General features: G+C 36.5%; 2 protein-coding genes across 3 annotated transcripts in view; both read right to left on the bottom strand.

Moving 5' to 3' along the window:
• The window catches only part of LOC127432333 (tyrosine-protein kinase transmembrane receptor ROR2-like), a 172,098-nt gene extending 159,365 nt beyond the window's left edge, over positions 1-12,733 (bottom strand). Inside the window, exon 1 of the mRNA XM_051683255.1 lies at positions 12,235-12,733. Coding sequence (XP_051539215.1) covers positions 12,235-12,346 — 112 coding nt within the window. The 5' untranslated portion in view covers positions 12,347-12,733. The remainder of the gene's footprint in view (positions 1-12,234) is intronic.
• Positions 12,734-14,131: 1,398 nt separating this feature from the next.
• The window catches only part of LOC127432350 (serine palmitoyltransferase 1-like), a 37,066-nt gene continuing 28,079 nt past the window's right edge, over positions 14,132-23,118 (bottom strand). For both annotated transcript variants that reach the window (XM_051683309.1, XM_051683310.1), the window contains 5 exons: positions 21,040-21,136; positions 20,215-20,269; positions 18,969-19,086; positions 14,798-14,871; positions 14,132-14,643 (listed from right to left, as the gene is read on the bottom strand). In XM_051683309.1, the coding sequence (XP_051539269.1) occupies positions 14,550-14,643; positions 14,798-14,871; positions 18,969-19,086; positions 20,215-20,269; positions 21,040-21,136 (438 nt within the window). In that variant the 3' untranslated portion in view covers positions 14,132-14,549. The remainder of the gene's footprint in view (positions 14,644-14,797; positions 14,872-18,968; positions 19,087-20,214; positions 20,270-21,039; positions 21,137-23,118) is intronic.

The following is a 23,118-nucleotide window of genomic DNA, read 5'->3' as shown; positions in this document are numbered from 1 at the left end:
TAAGTTTGATAAAAATCAAGATTTTCTATTTTTTTCTTCCCTAGTTTTTATTATTATTTTTACACATAATTTGCTTTGTTGCATTACTTTGGGAAGATCTTGAATTTCTTGAGGAAAGTTTATAATAATAATAATGTTGGTCAGCAACATAGACTGTAATGTGGCATAATGAGAAATTTAGCATTATCGTAAGAATGATTTAAAACAAAGCTGAGTGTTTTTATTTTTTTATTTTTTATTTTTTTACATGGACTATTGTCAATTTCCAAATAAAGATTAAATTATACTAGAGGAAGTATTTGAAGTATTTAATTCACTGACTGGATTACCCAAAAATAGGCAGTACAATATGTTTTTTTAATATATTAAAAAACATTATTGATTTCCCCCCAAAAAATAATATATTGTGATACATATCGTTATCGAGATATAAAATTACTCATATCGTGATAGAAAATTTTGGTCATATTGCCCACTACTAATAACAGGTAATTAGATTAAAAAAAAAAATATATATATATATATATATATATATATATATATATATTTAAAGCCATAGTTTTTACTTTTACTTTAGTTTTGTGATGCAATGAGAACCAACGAGGATTAATGTTTTCGACATAGCCGCCATATGTAAAGAAAGTCATACAGGTTTGGTTTGGAGTGAAATTAGTGCGAGTAAATAATGAAAATGTTTATTTTTTGGGTGAACTTTTCCTTTGAGTGTGGTCATTCTGCTTAATTGCAATTTACATTCATACATGGTTGGCTTCCTTAGTTTAACAAGCCACTTGCTCCTTTTTTTAAAACTACTTTAACCTTTACTCGCTGTCATTTCCGCAGTCATCACCACTCGATTCCCTGCGTCATTCCATACTTAAGTGTTGTTCAGCAATCTGCAAAGGTTTGCTGAGATTTCATTTGCAATACTACTTCAGATCTCTCACTCTGACAGCATTGTTTTCTTTCACCAATTTTCTCTAAATCTCTCTCTTTGTTAAGGACAATGCGGCCCCAGAGCCTTTTTTTTTGTTGTTGTTGCTTTGTGTTGATTAGAGATTCTTTGGATTAGTGATGCAAGTGCTTAATAATGTTACAAAAAACATTTCCATTTCACCCAGAACCTCCAACCACAGCTCTCTTACTGCTGTCAAGTCTACGGCTTGGCAATCAGCGACATATTTGTCTTTCTGACATCTCTTTCCATTGCAGGAAGCAGGACTGCTTGTGCCGATGCAGTACTGAAGAAACACCACTGAATCATTTACTTCCTATTTTTTGGCCCTTTTTATGCCGTGAAGAACAATGTTTTAAGGAAAAGTTACAGAAAAGTGAAAGTTCTGTGATTATTTCCATGCTATGTATGAGGAAGTTCAACCTGCCACAGGCGCTGCTGATACTAGGGATGGGCACGAGTACTCGGACATGGCAGCAATGATCGATCATGAAAACGATGATCGATAGTGATCACGCATGATGTGACTTTTCACTTAATTCGAAATCCAGTGACAATTACATGACAACTAAACACACAAACAAAGAGGGAGCTTATTTTTAATTCAGAGATTGATTACGTTGTGGTTTTGAGGGGTACACTGATTGTCAGAAACGTCTCATAGCAACCAAACTGATACAACACTGCAATGCTATCGTTACGATAATCAAAAGAGAGTGTAATTAACCGGGTTTTGAACACCTGTCTCAGCAAAACGTTTGCTAAACATGTTTTATTGTCATTTCATGAAGAACTTTGACTCGTTAATGGATATTATTTAAAAATGTTTGCCACTGACCGTAAACCTCCCTGCCCTGCGTGAAGTAACACACACCTGCACCTCGACGAAATGGGAGTTGAAGATTTCTGCATGAGTTTCCAAGTTAGATGTCCAATATAAAGTGTCATTCCGTTGCACTTTCCCCAGTTGAAAGGTGGAAATTCAGACTCTGAGTTGAATGGAACGCTTCGTGAATCACAGCAACAATAATACAGAGCATCACGGCTTTCCTCACGAGCGAACATTTGGGGACACACACACACACAAGGGGCATGTGGCAGTGGCCTCAAAGCGCTGAAGCAACGCATATACAGCAGGAGAGTGTTTCAAACAGCAAGACAGAGCTAGACAGAGCACAGCTAAATGGAACACAATGCAGCGTCTTCAAACTGAACTTCAATTTAACATGCATATTAAAAATGCAATGGTTATGGCGTCTCCTGTTGTTTGAAAATAGACGGTTCAGACAGTCACAAAAACAAAAAACTGGTGTGTGATTACTACGGTAACCTGAAGGAAGAACAGACAGACATGCGTTGGGCACATTCTTTCAGAGTTGGACAGCGAATCTTCACATAATGATAAAATATGATGCATTATATTTTGAATCTTTTGTAACATATTATTTTACAACAGCCTATAATAATGAATAGACGATACACTGGAACAACAAGGCACAATGCAGCAGCTAAAGACGTTTGACAGACATGTTATTATATATACAGTTATGAACATGTAATTGTCCCTCGAGTACACGACAAGTACGAGTAATTAGTCTGAGTACTCGAGTAGACAAAATGACCAAAATGCCCATCCCTAGCTGATACAGTTCTACTCAGCAGTCATTGAGTCTGTCCTCTGCATTTCTATAACTGTCTGGTTTGGTTCAGCTACCAAATCGGACATCAGAAGACTACAAAGGACAGTTCAAAATGCTGAGCGGATTACTGGTTCTCCCTTTCCCACCCTCCAAGAACTGTACATATCCAGAGCGAGGAAAAGGGCTGGAAAAAATCACTCTGGACCCCAATCACCCAGCCCACTCTTTTTGAACTGTTGCCTTCTGGCCGATGCTACAGAGCACTGAGCACCAGAACCGTCAAGCACAGGAACTGCTTTTTCCCCTCAGGCTATCCATCTCATGAACAGTTAAAACTGCCCCATTGAACAATAATTATGTGCAATAACAAGCTTAGTCAATTATATATTTTTTAACATATCCTACCTCTTCTGCACATTACATTCCCTTGCACTGTACATAACAGATTGTATTTGTATATACGTATATTTTTGTGTCTTATTGTGTATTTTTATTTAAACTCTATATTATATTCACTTATTTTTATTCTTTATTCTATTTTTATTATTTCTGTCTTATTGAATTGTTTTTGCACTGGAAGCTTCTGTCACCAAGTCAAATTCCTTGTATGTGTAAGCATACTTAGCAATAAAGCTCATTCTGAATCTGATTCTATTTTATTTTTTTTTTCTGTGGCACAAAAAAATTACACACAATGACAGTTCATGTTCACACAATGACAGTTCAGACTGTCAAGCTTCCCTCATCTCATTCCAAACCACAATGTTTTCTTTCTTCCTTGGTACAAATTTTTTTTTTTCCCTATTAAATTCACTAAATAGTGAGCAAGTGAGAATCCTATAGATTTCCTATGCAGCAAAGTGCATTCTCTCCGAAAATCTGACCAAAAGTTCAGTTTCAGGCTACAGATGATGTTTGGACCAGTCAACATGTTTGGCAGACATGGGACATTGATAATCAGTACATAGATTCAGAACTTATGATGTATAATTTTATTTTAACTTGGTTGGATGATGCTGGCCATTACTTTGAATAAGAATTATTTATGCTAATTTCTGATTGGTAAAATGTTTCAGCACTGGCTATCACTTGTTTGTTCTAAAATTTATGATGATAGTTGCCAATAGTTTTTTTCATAATTTTGTCATTTCAAAATTAGAGTCCTCTATGTGTTTCAGGCTTGTTTTGTAAACATTTCAAGGATGATTTAAGGAAATATCTAAATGAATTTCAAGCTGACACTCACGCAAACACCCAAACCCTCACTGACCAATGGCTAACTTTAGCTCTTTATGTTCATTTGATAATTTTTTGCCATTGTGCAAATAATCAAGTTATAAGTTAAGTATACAGACTAATCGCACAGTGAAATCAGAAACTGTAGGTTGACTTTTCTTCTAAAATCGTTCTGTGCTTACCAAAATTCAAAACACTGCCCCCGTGGCCAAAGCGATAAGTGCTGTTGGGTGTATGGGCACGTGTGAGCTCCACTTCACGTGTGTAATGTCCACAGAGGGACAACAAAAGTGGGTTGTTATAAACTGTACAGGCTGTAATACAGTGAAGAGGGATGCATATTTTATAAACTGTGCCCCCCAGCCTAATTCCCATACATAAACCTAACCATCAGTGGAGTACAAATGTAATATTAGAGGGAAAAATGCAACCGCTGAATCGTGCTCATCAGCAATGAAATCACCAATGTGTTTTCACAATATGAAAACAAGATTCCTTCCAGGTTTCAATGCAGGATCTGAACCTGGGTTTCTCACACTGCTAACTCAACACACTTCCGGTCGTGCCACAGGGGAAGGTAGGAATGTGACTAATCTTAGGGTACCGAAACTCTCGGAAACAACACGCCAACTTCCCATGTAATCATGTTCTTAACAAGAGAAATTTTTCTTAAATTATAACACAAGCATATTCATCTATTAAAAGTTACAGTGTTCAAAAAGTAGGCTACAGTACTTCATAACAGGAATGAATGACCCGTATCATGGCATAACATATGGGCAGTTTTTTTTCCACATACTTATTGACAAGGCCTTTCCTGTGGCCAAATTACCATTTCCAAAAGTATTAAAGGATTAACTGCCTTTCAGAGGTTTTTTACAGCAAAGCACAGAGTGACGGGCACTTTGAAGATTTTCCTCTTGCCCTGGTCAACGCTGGATTAACAGACTGAACTCCGAGTACCACCACAACTATGTCCAGTTCGTCTCTAGCCACCTCATTTCACAGCTCAATAACAGCGCTGTCTGTGGGGGTCGGCAGAGAGCAATAAAACAGGACAACCAGCCCTTTTCCTCTTTGTTTCATCATTACAAGACTGCTTTAAAAAAACAAGGCAAACTGGCTATGTTTGTTGGTCGACCTGCTTACTTTCATGTCCCACAAAATCAAAGGAAAATAAAAGAAATTACATTTTGCATTGTAACATTACTTTCCTGACAGCACAATTTCCTACCAAAATTCTCATTACTGAATGGAATTATTTTTTTATTATTATTATTATGATTCAGTAAAATGGACCATTTTCACAGATTGTAATGATGCGTTTCCACCTAATCTAGCAGTGTACATCAAGCAAATGTTATGTTATCATCAAAAAAATCCTCCACGTGCAGCAATGACAGCTTTGCAGATCCTTGGCATTCTAGCTGTCAGTTTGTCCAGATACTCAGGTGACATTTCACCCCACACTTCCTGTAGCACTTGCCGTAGATGTGGCTGTCTTGTCGGGCACTTCACACGCACCTTACAGTCTAGCTGATCCCATAAAAGCTCAATGGGGTTAAGATCCATAACACTTTTTTCCAATTATCTGTTGTCCAATGTCTGTGTTTCTTTGCCCACTTGAACCTTTTCTTTTTGTTTTCCTGTTTCAAAAGTGGCTTTTTCTTTGCCATTCTTCCCATAAGGCCTGCACCCCTCAGTGTTCTCTTTACTGTTGTGCATGAAACTGGTGTTGAGCAGGTAGAATTCAATGAAGCTGTCAGCTGAGGACATGTGAGGTGTCTGTTTCTCAAACTAGAGACTCTGATGTACTTATCCTCTTGTTTAGTTGTACATCTGGTCTTCCAAATCATTTTCTGTCCTTGTTAGAGCCAGTTGTCCTTTGTCTTTGAAGACTGTAGTGAACACCTTTGTATGAAATCTTCAGTTTTTTGGCAATTTCAAGCATTGTATAGCCTTCATTCCTCAAAACAATGATTGACTGACGAGGTTCTAGAGAAAGCTGTTTCTTTTTTGCCATTTTTGACCTAATATTAACCTTAAGACATGCCAGTCTATTGCATACTGTGGCAACTCAATAACAAACACAAAAACAATGTTAAGCTTCATTTAACAAACCAAATAGCTTTCAGCAGTGTTTGATATAATGGCAAGTGATTTTCTAGTACCAAATTAGCAATTTAGTATGATTACTCAAGGATAAGGTGTTGGAGTGATGGCTGCTGGGAATGGGGCCTGTCTAGATTTGATGACTTTTTTCAAATAGCGATGATACTGTTTTTTACATCAGTAATGTCCTGACTATACTTTGTGATCAGCTGAATGCAACTTTGATGAATTAAAGTACCAATTTCCTTCTGAAACAGCAAAATCTGTACATAATTCCAAACCTTTGGCCGCCAGTGTGTATATATCTATACACACACTACCGTTCAAAAGCTTAGGGTCACTTACTCAATCTTTATTTTTTTTCATATTTTAGAATGTGAACAAATGTCATTATTGTAAAGTCATCACAACTATGGAATAATAGAAATGGAAATATGGGAATTATGTTGTGACAAAAAAAATCCAAAATAAATCAAAACTATGTTATATTTTAGCATCTTCAAAGTGGCCACACTTTGCAGAAATGTACTCTTGGCATTTTCTCAACCAACTTCTTGAGGTATCACACTGGGATGTTTTTTAAACAGTATTGAAGGAGTTGCCATCTATATGCTGGGCACTTAGTGGCTGCTTTTCTTAATTATTCGGTCCAAGTCATCCATTTCAAAAACTTTTTTTTTTTTATAAAATTTTTATGTAATTAAATAAATTAATATGTTGGCACAATTATATTTTTGTCTACAAAAATAATTTCAAACATTTAAGCATACGCCTTCAGATCAAAAGGTTTTTAAGATCATGAGAATCATTTCAGGCAAGTGACCCCAAACTTTTGAACGGTAGTGTGTGTATATGTGTGTGTGTGTGTGTATAATTACATTTTCAGTATTTTCAATGAGGTTTCAATGAGGTTTCTTTCTTCTGGCTCTAGTAATACAGTGGTCTCTACTTTTTTCCTCTTGTGGAAAGTCGAGGAAACATAAGTGGATTTTTTTTATTTCTTTTTTTCATTTTGTTGATGAATCTAATGGGAACACAAAAATAATATTTGCTGTGGTCTCCCATTCACCGCTATAGAATTTTACCCCACTGTAGTTGGGGTTAATAACATAGTTTTGGTCCATTTGTATTTAATTATTCAAAAATACAATACAAATGCAATTCACTCAAAACAGTTACTTGAACTGATGAACGTGATGAACATGTTTTCAATTACTAAGTTCAAAATCATTTTTATTTTTTTCTGGGGCTTAAAGTAGAAAATTACGTGGTGAAACTGTTCGGAGACAGTAAAAAAAAAAAAAAAAAAAAAACTTACTTCCACGCTCCAAAACGGAAATGTGAAAAGAGTCCTTTAATGGCAGTATTACAAATAATACCTGAATAATTGATGCATTTAAATTAAATTAAATATACATATATTTCCCACATCACGGTGATGGGGGGGGGAATTAAAACTCAACAAAAGTGTGGGTGAGATATGCAAATAATTAGAGGACCATGCATTAAACTCAAGGGAGGAGGAGGAATTGAAGGTGCTGAATATAAAGACTTCTCCATTTAAAAACACAAGGCCACTTTTCAGTCAATGTTCTCCATTGTTTAAAGCCCATTCAGTTGTCTGTGGGGTTCAGAGACTTGTTATTAGCAAGTGAATCAATTAGCATTTCAATGGTCTTGTTGAACATCTCTAACACCTTTTTGGATGGTTGACAGTGTGAACCAAAAGAGGTGAGCCTCCTGTGGTCAGCCACAAACACCCCCACCCACACCGCTGGGTGACGTGACAAACTTCAACCAACTCTCACATTATAAACAGCGCAAGGGGCCGTTCACATGTTGTTGCATTCAAAAACAGCTACACGGAGCGCAAAAGAGGGTCGCAAGATGCATATTTAAAATTTGACGTGTTTTAATTTGACACAGTGTCTCGCTAACGCGACACTCATTGCATGAGATGCTGACACAAAAAAACAGTGAGTCACGCTGAAACAGTTAAAGACGCCCATCAAGCGTCTGTTTATTTGGACAAGAATTTAAACACGGAGCAGATGGATGCAAGAACTCGTTCTGTGCAAACAACAGATTATCATTGGACGCGACGCTCAAGATGCTAGTGTTGAAAAAAACTTGGACGCGACGTTCGGCCAAACATCCGTCTGACGCGTAGTGTAAACGCAAGAGGCTGTCCTGTCAGAGTCGGCGCCAGGATGAAATACGTGAGGGGGGCATGTGGAATTTCAGAGGGAGCCACATTTTCAGAATGAAACCTCACCTTGTTAGATTCAGTTAATGCTTGTCATTGGCAGGACCATACACAGGGCCTCCGCTGTCTTCACTGATCCTGGAAACTTTCATCTCGAAGCAATTTGTGAACACAAAATATTAAAAATGCACACCTGATGAACGAAGCAGTGATTGTTTAAAATAAATAGATCGTTCTACAAAAAATGATTGCAAAACTATATATAAAATCATGTATAAACATTTCCAGCGAGACAAATTACAAATGTTTATAAAGTTAGGCACAAATATAGCAGTCACACTGACGAGCAACACTATACGGTCATATTTCAGAACCTCACTGCACGGAGAGCAACTCAAAAAGTACTTAAAGTGTGTCCTCGCGCATTTATGTTCAGTGCAGTTTTAGGAAAGCCACGTCGTAAAAAATATCAAATGTTTGTAAAATTGCTCATAGAAAACATTCTTAAAAACGAAGATCAAGATTTTTTTATTGGGGCCCATATCAGTCCAGAGCCTTTTGCAATACAGCTTTGCAGGCAGACAAAATTAAAAACACACCATATAACTATGTAATCCTTCACAGCAGTCAATTCAGTTCACCAAATCATACCCACACATCAGACTAACCAGAAATAATGCTATGCAACTGCTATGAACTCTAGTCCTTAACACATATTTTTCAGTGTATTCCCACTGTTACTTGAACATGAAATCCATGCGTCCTGCCTTGAGAATCTCTGCAATTCCGTTGTAAAAGTCATTACATTCGCCTCTTATTTATTGAAATCAAAAATTAGCCACTATGACACTATCATGATCTTTCCTTTCTGAGTGAAAAGATCTTTTAAATCATATTTTGGGCAGCCTTTGGACAACAATTCCCTTTTAGCTCTGAAATTAACATTGCCTCTTTTCCCTCATAAGGAAGATGAGCAGTTAATAGGCTATTAGCCATTTTATTTGAATAGGGCTGAAACGATTAGTCGACGTTATCGACAACGTCGACAATAAAAAATTGTCGACAAAAATGTTCGTTGTCGAATAGTCGTTTGATCTTAACGTAACATAAGATCATATGAAACTCTAATGATTGTACACAAGAGCAGCACTGCAGCTCGCGCCTGACTGAGGAGAGGAAGAAGACACATCTCACAGTCCAGACGCACTCTAAACTTTCCAAACAGCTTCAGGTGATGTAGATCGCAAAGTATGAGGGAATTATAATGCAAAAATACAAAATAAGTAAATACAGAAGCACTCTTGTTGTGGAATAAGCAGAGCTGGAGCTGACGCTCAGCTTAAGCAAAATTTGCGTGTCGAGCGTCTTTAAAGGAAACAGTGCAGTTCTATTTAATGCGTTATAGCTTTACGAAAGTTAAAATAATAAGGAAACTGGCATTTCACTGTGCGGTCAGCGCCTCTTTTATGAGTTGCGCGAAGTGTCCCGATCTAAGGGGGAGAGATTGAAACCACACCCGGCTGAGGCACACTCTGTTGCGTGCTTAATGCAGCTAGATTATAACGCGATGGCAACTTATTGAATCATAATATTATGTCACTGTGCATTTCTTATCGTGAAGAAAATTGGCAATACACAGCTTTATTAATAAGAGAGAGTTTGTTTTTTTGTGAGTTAAAGATGGATTGAAGTGAACAAAAAGGTGAGAGAGGGTTGTCTTCACCCCATTATACACTGCAAAAAAATACATTTTTTAATTTGTTTTTGTTTTGGCTTGTTTTCCAATATAAATATCTAAAACTCCTTTAAAACAACATACATTTACTTTAGCAGCTATACTGCAGAATTATTATTTTTATTGTTTTATTATTTATTTTTTTATCTGAGAATGTTGAATATAATATAAAAAATACAAATATTTTAAAATATCTAAAACTCCTTTAAAAAAAGATGCATATTCAAGATACATTCTCTTAAAGCACGTCTAATTATCTTACAATGTTGCTTCTCAAGTAAATGTATCTTTAGACAATTTTAAATGGAAAAAAAGACAAATACACTTGATAACAATAGGATTTTTTGTAGTGAAATTTTTACACTTTAATTCAGTGAATGTCATTTAGAGGTATTTTTAAAAGATGATTTTGTCCTCTTTATTGTTAGCAAGCACGTTTAATACAACCTTTTAAGTCGGGGCACAAGCTGAATAGTCGGTTTAGAGCTAATTATTAATCGTTGCAATAATCAACCGAATAGTCGAATAATCGTTCTAATAATCGTTAGATTAGTCGATTATCAAAATAATCGTTAGTTGCAGCCCTATATTTGAATATTATTTTGTCTCCCCTTCTGTTAAAATAGACTAAAATAAAATTAGATAAACTTAAATCAAAGACAAAGAGGATTGATACTTCGTACATTTTAGGCTAAATATAATAAATAAATATAATTTACTTACATGACTTCTGCTGGTGTGAACTTTGCTACAGAGTGATAAAGAGATAAAGTTCAAACACTCAATGATTTCTTTCTTGATTTTAGGGGTAAGAAACTGCATGTCAGTATATGAAGACTGTATGCACATGGGGCACATCTTATTTTGTGATAATTATCTTTTGATTATCCATTTGTACTGTACGATGCTATTAGCCTATCATCTGTTCTCCTTTTCTTTTTTTATAGTTTTTTTTTTTTTTTTTTTGCTTCTATTAAATAGACTTTTTAATATGCAGACCGTTAATTCAAAGCAGGGTAGTTTTATGTTTGAAGTTCGTAGTATATTCGCCTACAGTGCGTAAGGGACCGTCTGAAGTCCACACACTGCACTAAAATGTTGGTAGTTGAAATGTGGTCGGGAGGGGGGCACGGTCCCCCGGGACCCCCGTATCGCCGACACTGCGTCATGTACTTAGGCCACCATTATAATAATTGAAGCTGCCTACACAGCGTTTCTTCCTTTCCTTTTTTTTTTATTTTTTAAGTTTGACGCGTAGCGTATCTGTCACTAGCAGTCTATACCATGTGTTTTTATTGTCAACAGTCGCTTGACTTATAAGATATTGTGCCGTTCGTGCATGAACGCCTAGTCAGTGATGTTGGCTACGTACTGCAATAGGCCAACAATCTGAAGTGCTGGTGTCAAAGCTTCAGTACATGGTGATAAAGTTAGTAGGAGACACCATGCATGTCCCTTCCCCCTTTAAACCTCAAGCCAAAAGGCCAAAAAAGCGCAAATTCAAAACAGGAAATTTCAACACCTGTCAACAGCCCCCTCCCATCCCCAGCAGGGAGGAAAGTGAATTATCAAGAAATCACTCTCAAATATGCATCTGATTAACAGATCCAGCCAATCAAAACAAACAACCCTGACGGTGTGCGTGATCAGTTGTGCAGGGAAATGCATCAAGAGAATACTCGTATATCGATTATGTTTTCTTCTTAAATCGCAACAGGAACAACTCCACAGCACAGTAAGGTGAATTAATGATGCATTCAGTTACAGAGATGCCGCCAATATCTGAATAAAATGCACTGGATCTGCATCTGTTACAGTGTTTTCAATAATGCAGTAACAATTTGAACCTCGAGAAACTAAAGGATGTGCGCAGAGTTGCTAGTATTAAAACTAATATCAATTTAAAATCAGTTAAGGATATAAAAACTGTAATTGTGAAAACGAGAAACTGAAAAACAGTAAACGTGTAATTTTATCTATAGGAAACTATTTGATTCCTTGACCTTGAGGTTCTTTCATTCAATAGCTGTGCAAATAAGGCTAAGAAAAAAAGAAATATACTTTAAAAAATTTTTTTTTTTTTTTTTTTTTTTTTTGCAAAAGTTTGCAAGAGCCACTGGACAGCAAATGCTCAACACGTCCTACTTTTCTCCCATCAGTCATTTGCACAGACTCTTCAAATCTAATTTAACGAGTTGGTTTACCAAATGCACCACAATCCAGCATGCAGCAGTGATTGCTTGCAATAAAATATAATTTTCGACTATAAAAATAGAAACCACACAAAGTTAAAACTTTCTGGAAGAACTACGACAGGGAAGAAGGTAAATAAAAAATTCGAAACTCTTACCTGCATATGTAAAGGTTGCGAGAAAGATGGACATCACCAAGAAATTTGTTTTAGTGAAATGCATCAATACATTCGTTGTAATCCTTATTAGATACATCCTCACAGTGAACATTCCTCTTATACAACTGATACTGGTGGACACTGGAGTGTCAGTGTGTTACAACTTCCAAACCGCTCCACAAGTGATAACAGAATATCTGTGTGCGACGAATACGCGTTTTTTTTTCTTTTCTTTTTTTTTTTTTCGAAAGTCTCAAGTGTGCTGTGAATGAAACGTCTGTTTTTGATGGCTCATTTGCAAAATAATAGCACGTTTCATCCCGCTCAATCGATAGGTGTTTGTCGACCACTGATCCTCAAGCGTCCCAGAAGTTTCCAAATACAAAAGTGAGCGAGGAACTGCAGCTCCTCATGACGTGGGATGGATCCTTCACAAGGGAGGGAAACGAATTGACGAATCCTACTACGGTAAAGGTAAAAACTCATGAATATGAATTACCTAATAAAAGTGGTCACCCTGTAGACCTACCGGATTTGATACAAGAGAGTCTCTCGTATGTTAATTTCGTCACGTAACAGGACGCTCCAGAAAGTTACCAGGCAACGTCAGCATGACTAATTAATATTCATTAGCTAGTTGTTTAGCCATAGTAGGAGTGGTAAATTGAAGAGCACTGAGATTGGAAGTTTGATAAATAATAAAAAAAAAAAAAAAAAAAACACGACACCTACTGTCGAAAACACACGATCAAATTAATATATCACAGTAAACTATATTTGCCTCAGTATATGGGCGATCCTTGCCCCTCCAAGGACGATTTTAAAGATATATATATATTAGAATATAAAAAAGTATTATTAAATGTATTTTAGTTTTAATTTTTCAATAGGTTCTCTATTTTGGGCTTGTCCCCAACCCAGACTTTTTAGCCTCTCACCTATAAAACATTTTTTAAGGTTAAAACCATTGAAATTCTTCTTTGCACTCTTTCCTAAGAACTTAAATAGTCATTTTTATTTGGTATTTAGGTGCATTTGTGTGAGAGTGTAAAAAAAAGAATGATTCCTCAATACTAATGTCACTGCCATCACACCAAACATTTTGAGAGCTACTGAGAAAAAGCACATCTCTGTCAGGGCAGCAAAGTGAGTTTGAAGATCAGAAATGTAATTCATTTTTAAATTTTTACATCATGATCTGAGTAGTTTAATTTAGTCTCATTACCAAACCAGTTACTTTGAGAATTGTTATTCAGGACCAATCAATTTATTTTCATTTTTATAAATTCAAAGTATATTTACTGTTAGCTAACCTGTTGTGTTAGCAAGTCCAAAGCTTATCCAAAAAAAAAAAAAAAAAAAGGGACAATAGAGATTGCCACCACACATTATACCAAAATCCACTTAAAGGTGTATCAAGGCCATGATCAGATTTTTATCGCAGGACATGGACATTTATTCAAGAGCCCCTCATTGACGAATCATCCTTATATAGACAGACAGACACATAGATTAAAAAGTGATTCGAAAATGACAACAGTGGAATGTACTAATTTTATAAAGGCTGAAATGCTTTTATTTTTTCAATTTGATTTAAAAAAAAAAAAAAAAAAAAAGCTATATTTTGACAATGACAATCAGAACCAAAGCTAGAGCAAATTTGATGTCTGATGAGCATGCACGAGCTTAAGCTAATGACCAAGTGCACTTCCAATGTATCATGTTACCAGAACAAGCTGACAACTGAGAAAGAGTAGAAATAATAATACGTATTATTATTATTATTATTAAAAATGTATGGTCCCTAACAAGAGAGAGAGAAAACAACTCATGTGCAGTGCATACTCATTATGAAATTACTTTCATCTGGTAAAGAAGCAACTCTTTGGTCAAAAGGTAACACAAGGGGACATTTTTTAATACACTGTATATAAAAGTTACTTTACATATAAAATTATTACCATTCTTGTCTTCATTTATTGTAGATTAGTTATTCCATCATTATTCAGAATATAGTATAAATAGGTTTGGTTGTGCAAACCAGCTGCAAACAGTGTGAAGAACCAGCTTTGCATTTATTTAATTGTGAAATGAAGACTAAAATAATCAACATTTTCTGTACACTATGTCTGAAATAATGCAAGTATTAAACAAACAGGTTCAATCTTATGACAATACAAAACAAGCAATGTTATTTGTCATAAAGGTCATCGAACCGTCAGACAGTATGGCTCTCACACTTGTTTCACATTGCGGGTAATCTCTTGGAATTTATACATTCATGGTGTTTGACAGATGTGTTAATATGTTGGTCACTATTTCAGGACGTTTAAAGCTGCCTCTCGAATGCACTCTGCTGCTTTCTCGATGTCCACCTGCGTTTGCTCCACAGTGACAACTACTCTAATGCTGCAGACACAACAGATATTCATTCAACAAACTGAAAACTTCAATTTCAGGTCATAGAAACACTTCCTGCAGCTATGTTTGTTCTAGAGATCTGTAAATAAAATGTTGTATGAACTGTAGAATAGGGTGATATTGATAAATAATTTACAGATACCTCGGTGGTGGAAGAAAACGCTCTTCCTTGTCTAGGTATCGAGCCAAAGTGAGAGCAATCCGTCTGTCCAAACACTACAAAAAAAAAAAAAAAAGACAAATTTACTCTGTTAACTATATTTCCTTAAAGGTAACATCAAATCAAAATGTACACTATTTTCTTTCTTAATGCAGCTGGTCTTACTGTCCACCATTAGTGCAAGTTATTCCAAAGAAAACACCTTTCGTCACAAATATAAAACCCTGTTACCCTGCATAGGATGTGGCTATGGTTAATAAAAAAAAAAAAAGTTGCTTCTTTATTGTGTAAAAAGACTACAGTCTGGCTAATGAACTAGACTGCATGGCAGAAAAAATGGTTTATTATGATTATTAATAAATGTATTTATTGGGGGCCTGGGTAGCTCAGCAAGTATTGATGCTGACTACCACCCCTGGAGTCGCGAGTTCGAATCAAGGGCATGCTGAGTGAATCCAGCCAGGTCTCCTAAGCAACCAAACTGGCCCAGTGGGGTAACCTCCTCGTGGTCGCGATTAGTGGTTCTCGCTCTCAGTGGGGCGCGTGGTAAGTTGTGCGTGGATCGCTGAGAGTAGCATGAGTCTCCACGCGCTGCGAGTCTCCACGGTGTCATGCACAGCGAGCCACGTGATAAGATAGACCAGATTGACTGTCCCAGAATAAATATATATATAAAAATATTGTATTTATTCAATATTGGTGTATTTTATCATATTGCCATTTTATCAAGTTCCGCTTCATGTCGTGCCTAAGAACTAGAGAATGATAATTTTGAGATGATCAACATCGGCCTACCACCTTGTCCATTGGTCAAAGAGTGTTAGCTCCCCTTTGTGTCAGTTCCAAAATTACCAACATTCTTATCAATGGATGATCTAAAATTTTTGTTTTCATTTCTTTTCAAATTTAGAGTAAATATAGTGTATAATTTATTTCATAATCATATTTCAGCAATTTTGTGTGCATTATATTTGCTGTCATTAGGGCTGTCATGATTATGAAATTTGGCTGACGAATAATTGTCATACAAATAATTGTGATAAACGGTTTAATTGTTTTAGGGCTTTTCACAATTATGACGATTAACTGTCATAATAAAGCTGTCTGTGTGCTTAATACACATACATATCTTAAGTCATTTATCTATATTAAACTTGGAATCAAATAATAAAATAAGGATATATGATTTACTTTGAGGCTTTAAAAACTTAGAAATTATTGCACAGTAGAATGACAAAAATATATATATACAGGTGCATCTCAATAAATTAGAATGTCGTGGAAAAGTTCATTTATTTCAGTAATTCAACTCAAATTCTGAAACTTGTGTATTAAATAAATTCAATGCACACAGACTGAAGTAGTTTAAGTCTTTGGTTCTTTTAATTGTGATGATTTTGGCTCACATTTAACAAAAACCCACCAATTCACTATCTCAAAAAATTAGAATACATCATAAGACCAATAAAAAAAACATTTTTAGTGAATTGTTGGCCTTCTGGAAAGTACGTTAATTTACTGTATATGTACTCAATACTTGGTAGGGGCTCATTTTGCTTTAATTACTGCCTCAATTCGGCGTGGCATGGAGGTGATCAGTTTGTGGCACTGCTGAGGTGGTATGGAAGCCCAGGTTTCTTTGACAGTGGCCTTCAGCTCATCTGCATTTTTTGGTCTCTTGTTTCTCATTTTCCTCTTGACAATACCCCATAGATTCTCTATGGGGTTCTGGTCTGGTGAGTTTGCTGGCCAGTCAAGCACACCAAGACCATGGTCATTTTACCAACTTTTGGTGCTTTTGGCAGTGTGGGCAGGTGCCAAATCCTGCTGGAAAATGAAATCAGCATCTTTAAAAAGCTGGTCAGCAGAAGGAAGCATGAAGTGCTCCAAAATTTCTTGGTAAACAGGTGCAGTGACTTTGGTTTTCAAAAAACACAATGGACCAACACCAGCAGATGACATTGCACCCCAAATCATCACAGACTGTGGAAACTTAACACTGGACTTCAAGCAACTTGGGCTATGAGCTTCTCCACCCTTCCTCCAGACTCTAGGACCTTGGTTTCCAAATGAAATACAAAACTTGCTCTCATCTGAAAAGAGGACTTTGGAACACTGGGCAACAGTCCAGTTCTTCTTCTCCTTAGCCCAGGTAAGACGCCTCTGACGTTGTCTTTGGTTCAGGAGTGGCTTAACAAGAGGAATACGACAACTGTAGCCAAATTCCTTGACACGTCTGTGTGTGGTGGCTCTTGATGCCTTGACCCCAGCCTCAGTCCATTCCTTGTGAAGTTCACCCAAATTCTTGAATCGATTTTGCTTGACAATCCTCATAAGGCTGCAGTTCTTTCGGTTGGTTGTGCATCTTTTTCTTCCACACTTTTTCCTTCCTCTCAACTTTCTGTTAACATGCTTGGATACAGCACTCTGTGAACAGCCAGCTTCTTTGGCAATGAATGTTTGTGGCTTACCCTCCTTGTGAAGGGTGTCAATGATTGTCTTCTGGACAACTGTCAGATCAGCAGTCTTCCCCATGATTGTGTAGCCTAGTGAACCAAACTGAGAGACCATTTTGAAGGCTCAGGAAACCTTTGCAGGTGTTTTGAGTTGATTAGCTGATTGGCATGTCACCATATTCTAATTTTTTGAGATAGTGAATTGGTGGGTTTTTGTTAAATGTGAGCCAAAATCATCACAATTAAAAGAACCAAAGACTTAAACTACTTCAGTCTGTGTGCATTGAATTTATTTAATACACGAGTTTCACAATTTGAGTTGATTACTGAAATAAATGAACTTTTCCACGACATTCTAATTTATTGAGATGCACATGTATATATATATATATTTTAATTATTAAAATATTTCCAAGTACCTGTACTTAAAATATGTTTTTAATAAAAAAAAATTGTTTGTTCAAATGTAGTCTTGGTCAACTTTACATTTATTCTGTTGTTTTTGGAACCCAGCACATAATTACATTAGAGGCCTATTATAATATACACTCTTTTCACACTTTATTAGGTACACCTGTACACCTACTTATTCATGCGATTATTTAATCAGCCAATCGTGTGGCAGCAGTGCAATGCATAAAATCAGCAGTCAGGAGCTTCAGTTAATGTTCACATCAACCATCAGAATGGGGAAAAAATGTGATCTCAGTGATTATGACCGTGGCATAAATGTTGGTGCCAGATGGGATGTTTCACTATTTCTGCAAAAATCATCCAGTGAGCGGCAGTTCTGCAGACAGAAACGCCTTGTTGATGAGAGAGGTCAGCAGAGAATGGCCAGACTGGTTCGAGCTGACTGAAAGGCTACGGTAACTCAGATAACCACTCTGTACAATTGTGGTGAACAGAATGGCATCTCAGAATGCACATCATGTCAAACCATGAGCAGATGGGCTACAATAGCAGAAGATCAAGTCAGGATCTTTATTAGGACCATAGTGTTCCTAATAAAGTGCTAGGTGAGTGTAGCATAATTTATTATTATGCAATAGTAATATATTTCTGTCCTAAACCCTTAATGTAGAAATCCCTTTGTGATTGTGTGTTTGAAAATGTTTTTTTTCTTCATTCTATTTTCTCCACACACACACACACACACACACACACACACACACACACACACACACACACACACACACAGAGTAATCTGTGTCACAGTGTGTCATTAACACTGTATGAACCCGCAACGACCAAGAATGTTAAAAATGTGATACTAGAGCGCTTTCTATTGTATTGTATCAAAATCCTTGCTTATATTTTCGCTGAAGTTCACAGTGTGGGTCAGTGAGACGGTTGGAGTGAATTTGGAGTGCTCACATTATGCAATAACACAGGAAAATGGCACATCACAGCATTCATTGAATAGTCCCTTACTTGGTCAGTAAAATGTGATTGCATTTCGAAGTGCACAAAAATTGCTGTTAGTTTTTTGCAAATAATCTGTTAGGTTGCATTCGTGAAATTTTCTTTATCCGCCTCTGAAACGCATTCATTTTCAGTTGACGTCACATAGCCCTCTTTCTTTGAACTCCCCCACCCATTGATGCATAAACCCTACCATACTGGGGTAAAAAAGGCTATGATAACAATGGTATGAGAATTGACTCAATTGCTTGTTGCTTGTTGCTTTGACTTACGTAGTCAACAATTGTTCGAAGCAGCTTCAGGTCATTTTCTCTGGAACCTGTGCTGTTCTCCAACTGCAGATGAAGAGCAGGAGCAAAAGATTCTCCTGCAACCTTCAGCCCTGGAGTTCTGCAATAAACATAAATGGTATCATCATTTTTGACAGTGCAATCCTAAACCAGCCATCAAAAGGACATTTCAACATAGGACTGGTACTAGGATGCAATCTCTGATAGGGGTGGGGCACTTGATTGTTTCGCCATCAGTCCGGGGGAGGAGATCCCTTGATCAATTTGCTGACAGTCAGGGTTGGGGCAAAAAAGTATGTGACGGTGTATATTTATTTTTTAAATAATTTGTTTATCTATTATAATTACATTTTAACTTTTTAAAAATATAAAAAGTCTACTTTATATCAATTAATATTATTTCTTGAAATTGAATATATGCTAATGATATGAGCTGTCAATGTTTGTAATAATGTGTACAATTTACAAGTAATAACATTAAGTTTACATTCATTTGTATAACAAGCACTATAATGGTACTGTCACTAAAATTTTAACGTGCATCTCACAGACTCGCACAGCTGTTTCTGTTCATTCATTAACGAGAAGTCTCTTTTTTCGCATCCGTGCTATTTGAGATAATATTTATTTTTACTTTTTTATCTGACTGTAAACAACAGAAAGGATATTAAAAGACACATTATTCAATGAAAGTGGAGTGTGTGGATGTAATCTTTGATGGACACATTACACAGAAGAAATAGTCCGTTTTAATCTCAAGCACTTTTCATCAAAACAAGGCGATTTTCCAGGTATTCCAGTACTTAATTTAAAGAACTAAATTCAAGCACTTTAAGCACTTCAAGGACCTTGTGTGAACCCTGTAACCAGTGTAGGGGGAAAATCAAGCGATGGAGAGATTACGATGTTTGACGGGTCATTTAATTTATGATCACATGGACAGAAAACAATGTTTCAAATTTCGAAAAATCAAGTTTTGCCTCAATATGGTTCATAATTTTTTTGGTTCGCGATATATAGAAATTCGATATATCGTCCGATCCCTAACATTGAGCATTCATCGTCACGTTCTGGCGTAAATAATAATAACTTTGCTTATCTTTTCATAGGTTTTGTTTAGTTTTTGTTATGACGGAGTACACATCAAGTGTTTCACATTCTGGTAACTGAACATCTGTGGCCGAATCAGCTTTTTTTCATGGGAAAAATGGAAGGAAATTGAGCTTACCCTTGTAGTGCTTTGTGGACGTGTTTGCATTTGTCTCTCAAAATGCTGAAAATGCCTGTGAGAGAAAATGAAATATGTATTGCACATGTGAAGCCTTACGCCCAAAAAATATTCTATGCAAGTGTGTGAATTGCAAACACATCTAGCTACGTCAGCTTAATTTCATGTGTCGTGGGCATTAGGAAATAAGTTAGAACACAATTTATAATGCAATGAAACTTGCAAGGGCATACATAGGGCATGCACTACTGTTTTTGTTAAGTACAGTATATGGCAAGGACCAATTAGAACCCACAAAAGAGCCCACACCTAAGTCTCTGTAAAATTTTGTTCTTTAGAATTGGATTGGGTCCCTCCTTCAATGCAAGTTTGGTTTCTTAATAAAGTAATAGCACAGCTCTAATCAACAAGTTGCATGATTTAAGTGTCATTCATGTCCATAGCACAGAGTCATGAGTTACATTTGTAGGTTTAATACTTCGGTTAAGGGGTTTGCCAAATTCCTAACACTTTACCCTAACCCAACAGTAACAGGGATGCGTGCCTTAGCAAATGCCACTAATATGACATCCAGTTTCCATATTGATGCCTTTCTGTACATCACTGCATATGGTTTGGATAAGCTGATTATTGGAGGGGTTCTCTGAAGTCTAGCCAGTTCAGTTAGCAGTAGAAAGAACACTCCACCATGTGATCTTAAATGAGGAAATATAATCACATTACCACTCCTCTCTACCTCTGATTTATTGAAAAGCTAAGGGTCTGCTCATATGCAGTAAAAACATGAGAAATGCTTTTTACGTGTGTGCATGTGAGTGTTGTCACCTGGATCCTCCTCCATGATTTTCAGAGCTTCAATAGCAGCAGCAGCCAGCATGGGTGGCAGAGACGCCGAGAAACAGTAACCCTGACCTGAGAGACGCTGCCAACAACACCAAACACACACTACATTCAATAACCTATTATTATATATATTAAATACTGAAAACTTGTCACCATATTTAAGGGATAGTTCATCCAAAAATGAAAATTATCTCATCATTTATCAGCTATCATTATAAGCCAGAATTTCTGTATCGGTGCATACCTAATACCAAGTAATCAATTCAATTAATATTTTACAGTTAATCCATATTATTACTACCAATACTTTTTTGGTATTCCAAGCCTTTGACATTAGTTTTTGACCAGACCAAAATGTCCAGTTCTCAGGTTTCCAAACACAATCATTTTCTCATCATTGCAAGAAACAGTATGAAAATATGGAAAATCTGCATAAGCTGCTCAGAGTGCTGACGCTCCATCTACATTGAAATAGACCGCGTGGATTAACTTCCTTTACATCAATAAAGGGAACAATGAATCTGATATGATTCATTCAATTTGCAAGAGGGCCATATAAAAGTTACATAGACAAATAAAAAAATCTTTAAAAAACAAATTACAGCATGACAACAAAACTCATATCAACAATATGCTTAAAGTTGTTTGATGATCCCTTAGGCCATGCCCTCACTGCACAACAATCTTTGTCCTCAATTGTGTTGATGTGCAGCATGAGCATTTTAAAGTTCTGGTTCAAATATTTTCCTGGGGGGTGGGGGATTACAGCTGCCAAGCAGTGCAAAACACAACAAAATTAGCAAAGCACACAAAAGGATTAATTCTGTTGTGGCATAATCTTGTTGTGCTGTATCTTCTCCGTTGTGCTTGCGGTTGAACTGCGATGCACCTCACTGATCTCTGCCTGCATCACCTTGGTCTAATGATGGACTACACTCTTAAAATGGAATACATAGACTTTCAATTATTTGCCAACAAAAGCCTACATCGGCCAACTAACAAAGGACAATGCATCAATGTAAACTTCTGCCGTTATTCCAGGCTGAACTTCAAAGACATTAGTCATTAATCTTGCAGTTCACTGGCCCTTAACACTTAGTTTACTAATTTTAAACTATGACCTGCACTTCACATAAATAACTAATATTGGCATTATATTCATGCTGGTTAGCCAGAGGGGAACTGGCCCCCACAGTGAGCCTGGTTTCTCCCAAGGTTATTTTTCTCCATTGACCAACATCTTATGGAGTTTTGTGTTCCTTGCCACAGTCGACTTTGGCTTGCTCACTGGGGCTCTATATACAATTATTATTTAATTATTTTTATACACAATTTGCAATCATACTTAAACTACACAATGATCACTCTAAAACTCTAAGTTTCATTTTCTGTTAATGCATGATTTTCTGTAAAGATGCTTTGAAACGATGTATGTTGTGAAAAGCGCTATACAAAAAAAAGTGACGACTTTTCTCTTATGCTGAAGTTTAATTTTGTTGTGTTGTGCATTTCTTCTATGCTGTTGTATCATTTTGTTGTGTTGTGGCTTACTTTTGTTGTGTTGTGGTTTAATTTAATTGTGTTGTGGCTTTACTTTTATGCTGTTGTTTAATTTTGTTGTGATGTGGCATTTTTGTTGTGGTGTAATTTTGTTGTGTTATGGCTTTTCCGTAGCGTTGTGGCTTAATTTTGTTGTGATGTGGTGTCATTTTGTTGTGATGTGGTTTTTCGTTGCGCTGTGTGGCTTAATTTGGATTTGTTGTTTGTGTTTTGAGGCTTAATTTAGTTGTGTTTTCAGCTTTTATTTGCTTTTCCAATTTTATTGTGCTGTGCACCCCTGGGCCACCATAGAAAATAAATTAAGACGAGGTGAAAATATTGGTCATTACAAATACTGTTAATGCTCCCTCCTGTCTCATTGGTTGAAGCACAGCACAGTTGACACTGCATCACCTACAAGATTATGTGTTAATAACATCAAACATGTTTGAAAATAGTGGAGCTTCTTCAGCAGCTCAAGACCAGCTCAGATTGCATCACTGAACGGCTCTGACACTTGAC

This window comes from Myxocyprinus asiaticus, chromosome 42, assembly GCF_019703515.2.
Source record: "Myxocyprinus asiaticus isolate MX2 ecotype Aquarium Trade chromosome 42, UBuf_Myxa_2, whole genome shotgun sequence".
NCBI lineage: Eukaryota > Metazoa > Chordata > Actinopteri > Cypriniformes > Catostomidae > Myxocyprinus > Myxocyprinus asiaticus.
This window is presented reverse-complemented; position numbering and strand designations above follow the sequence as displayed.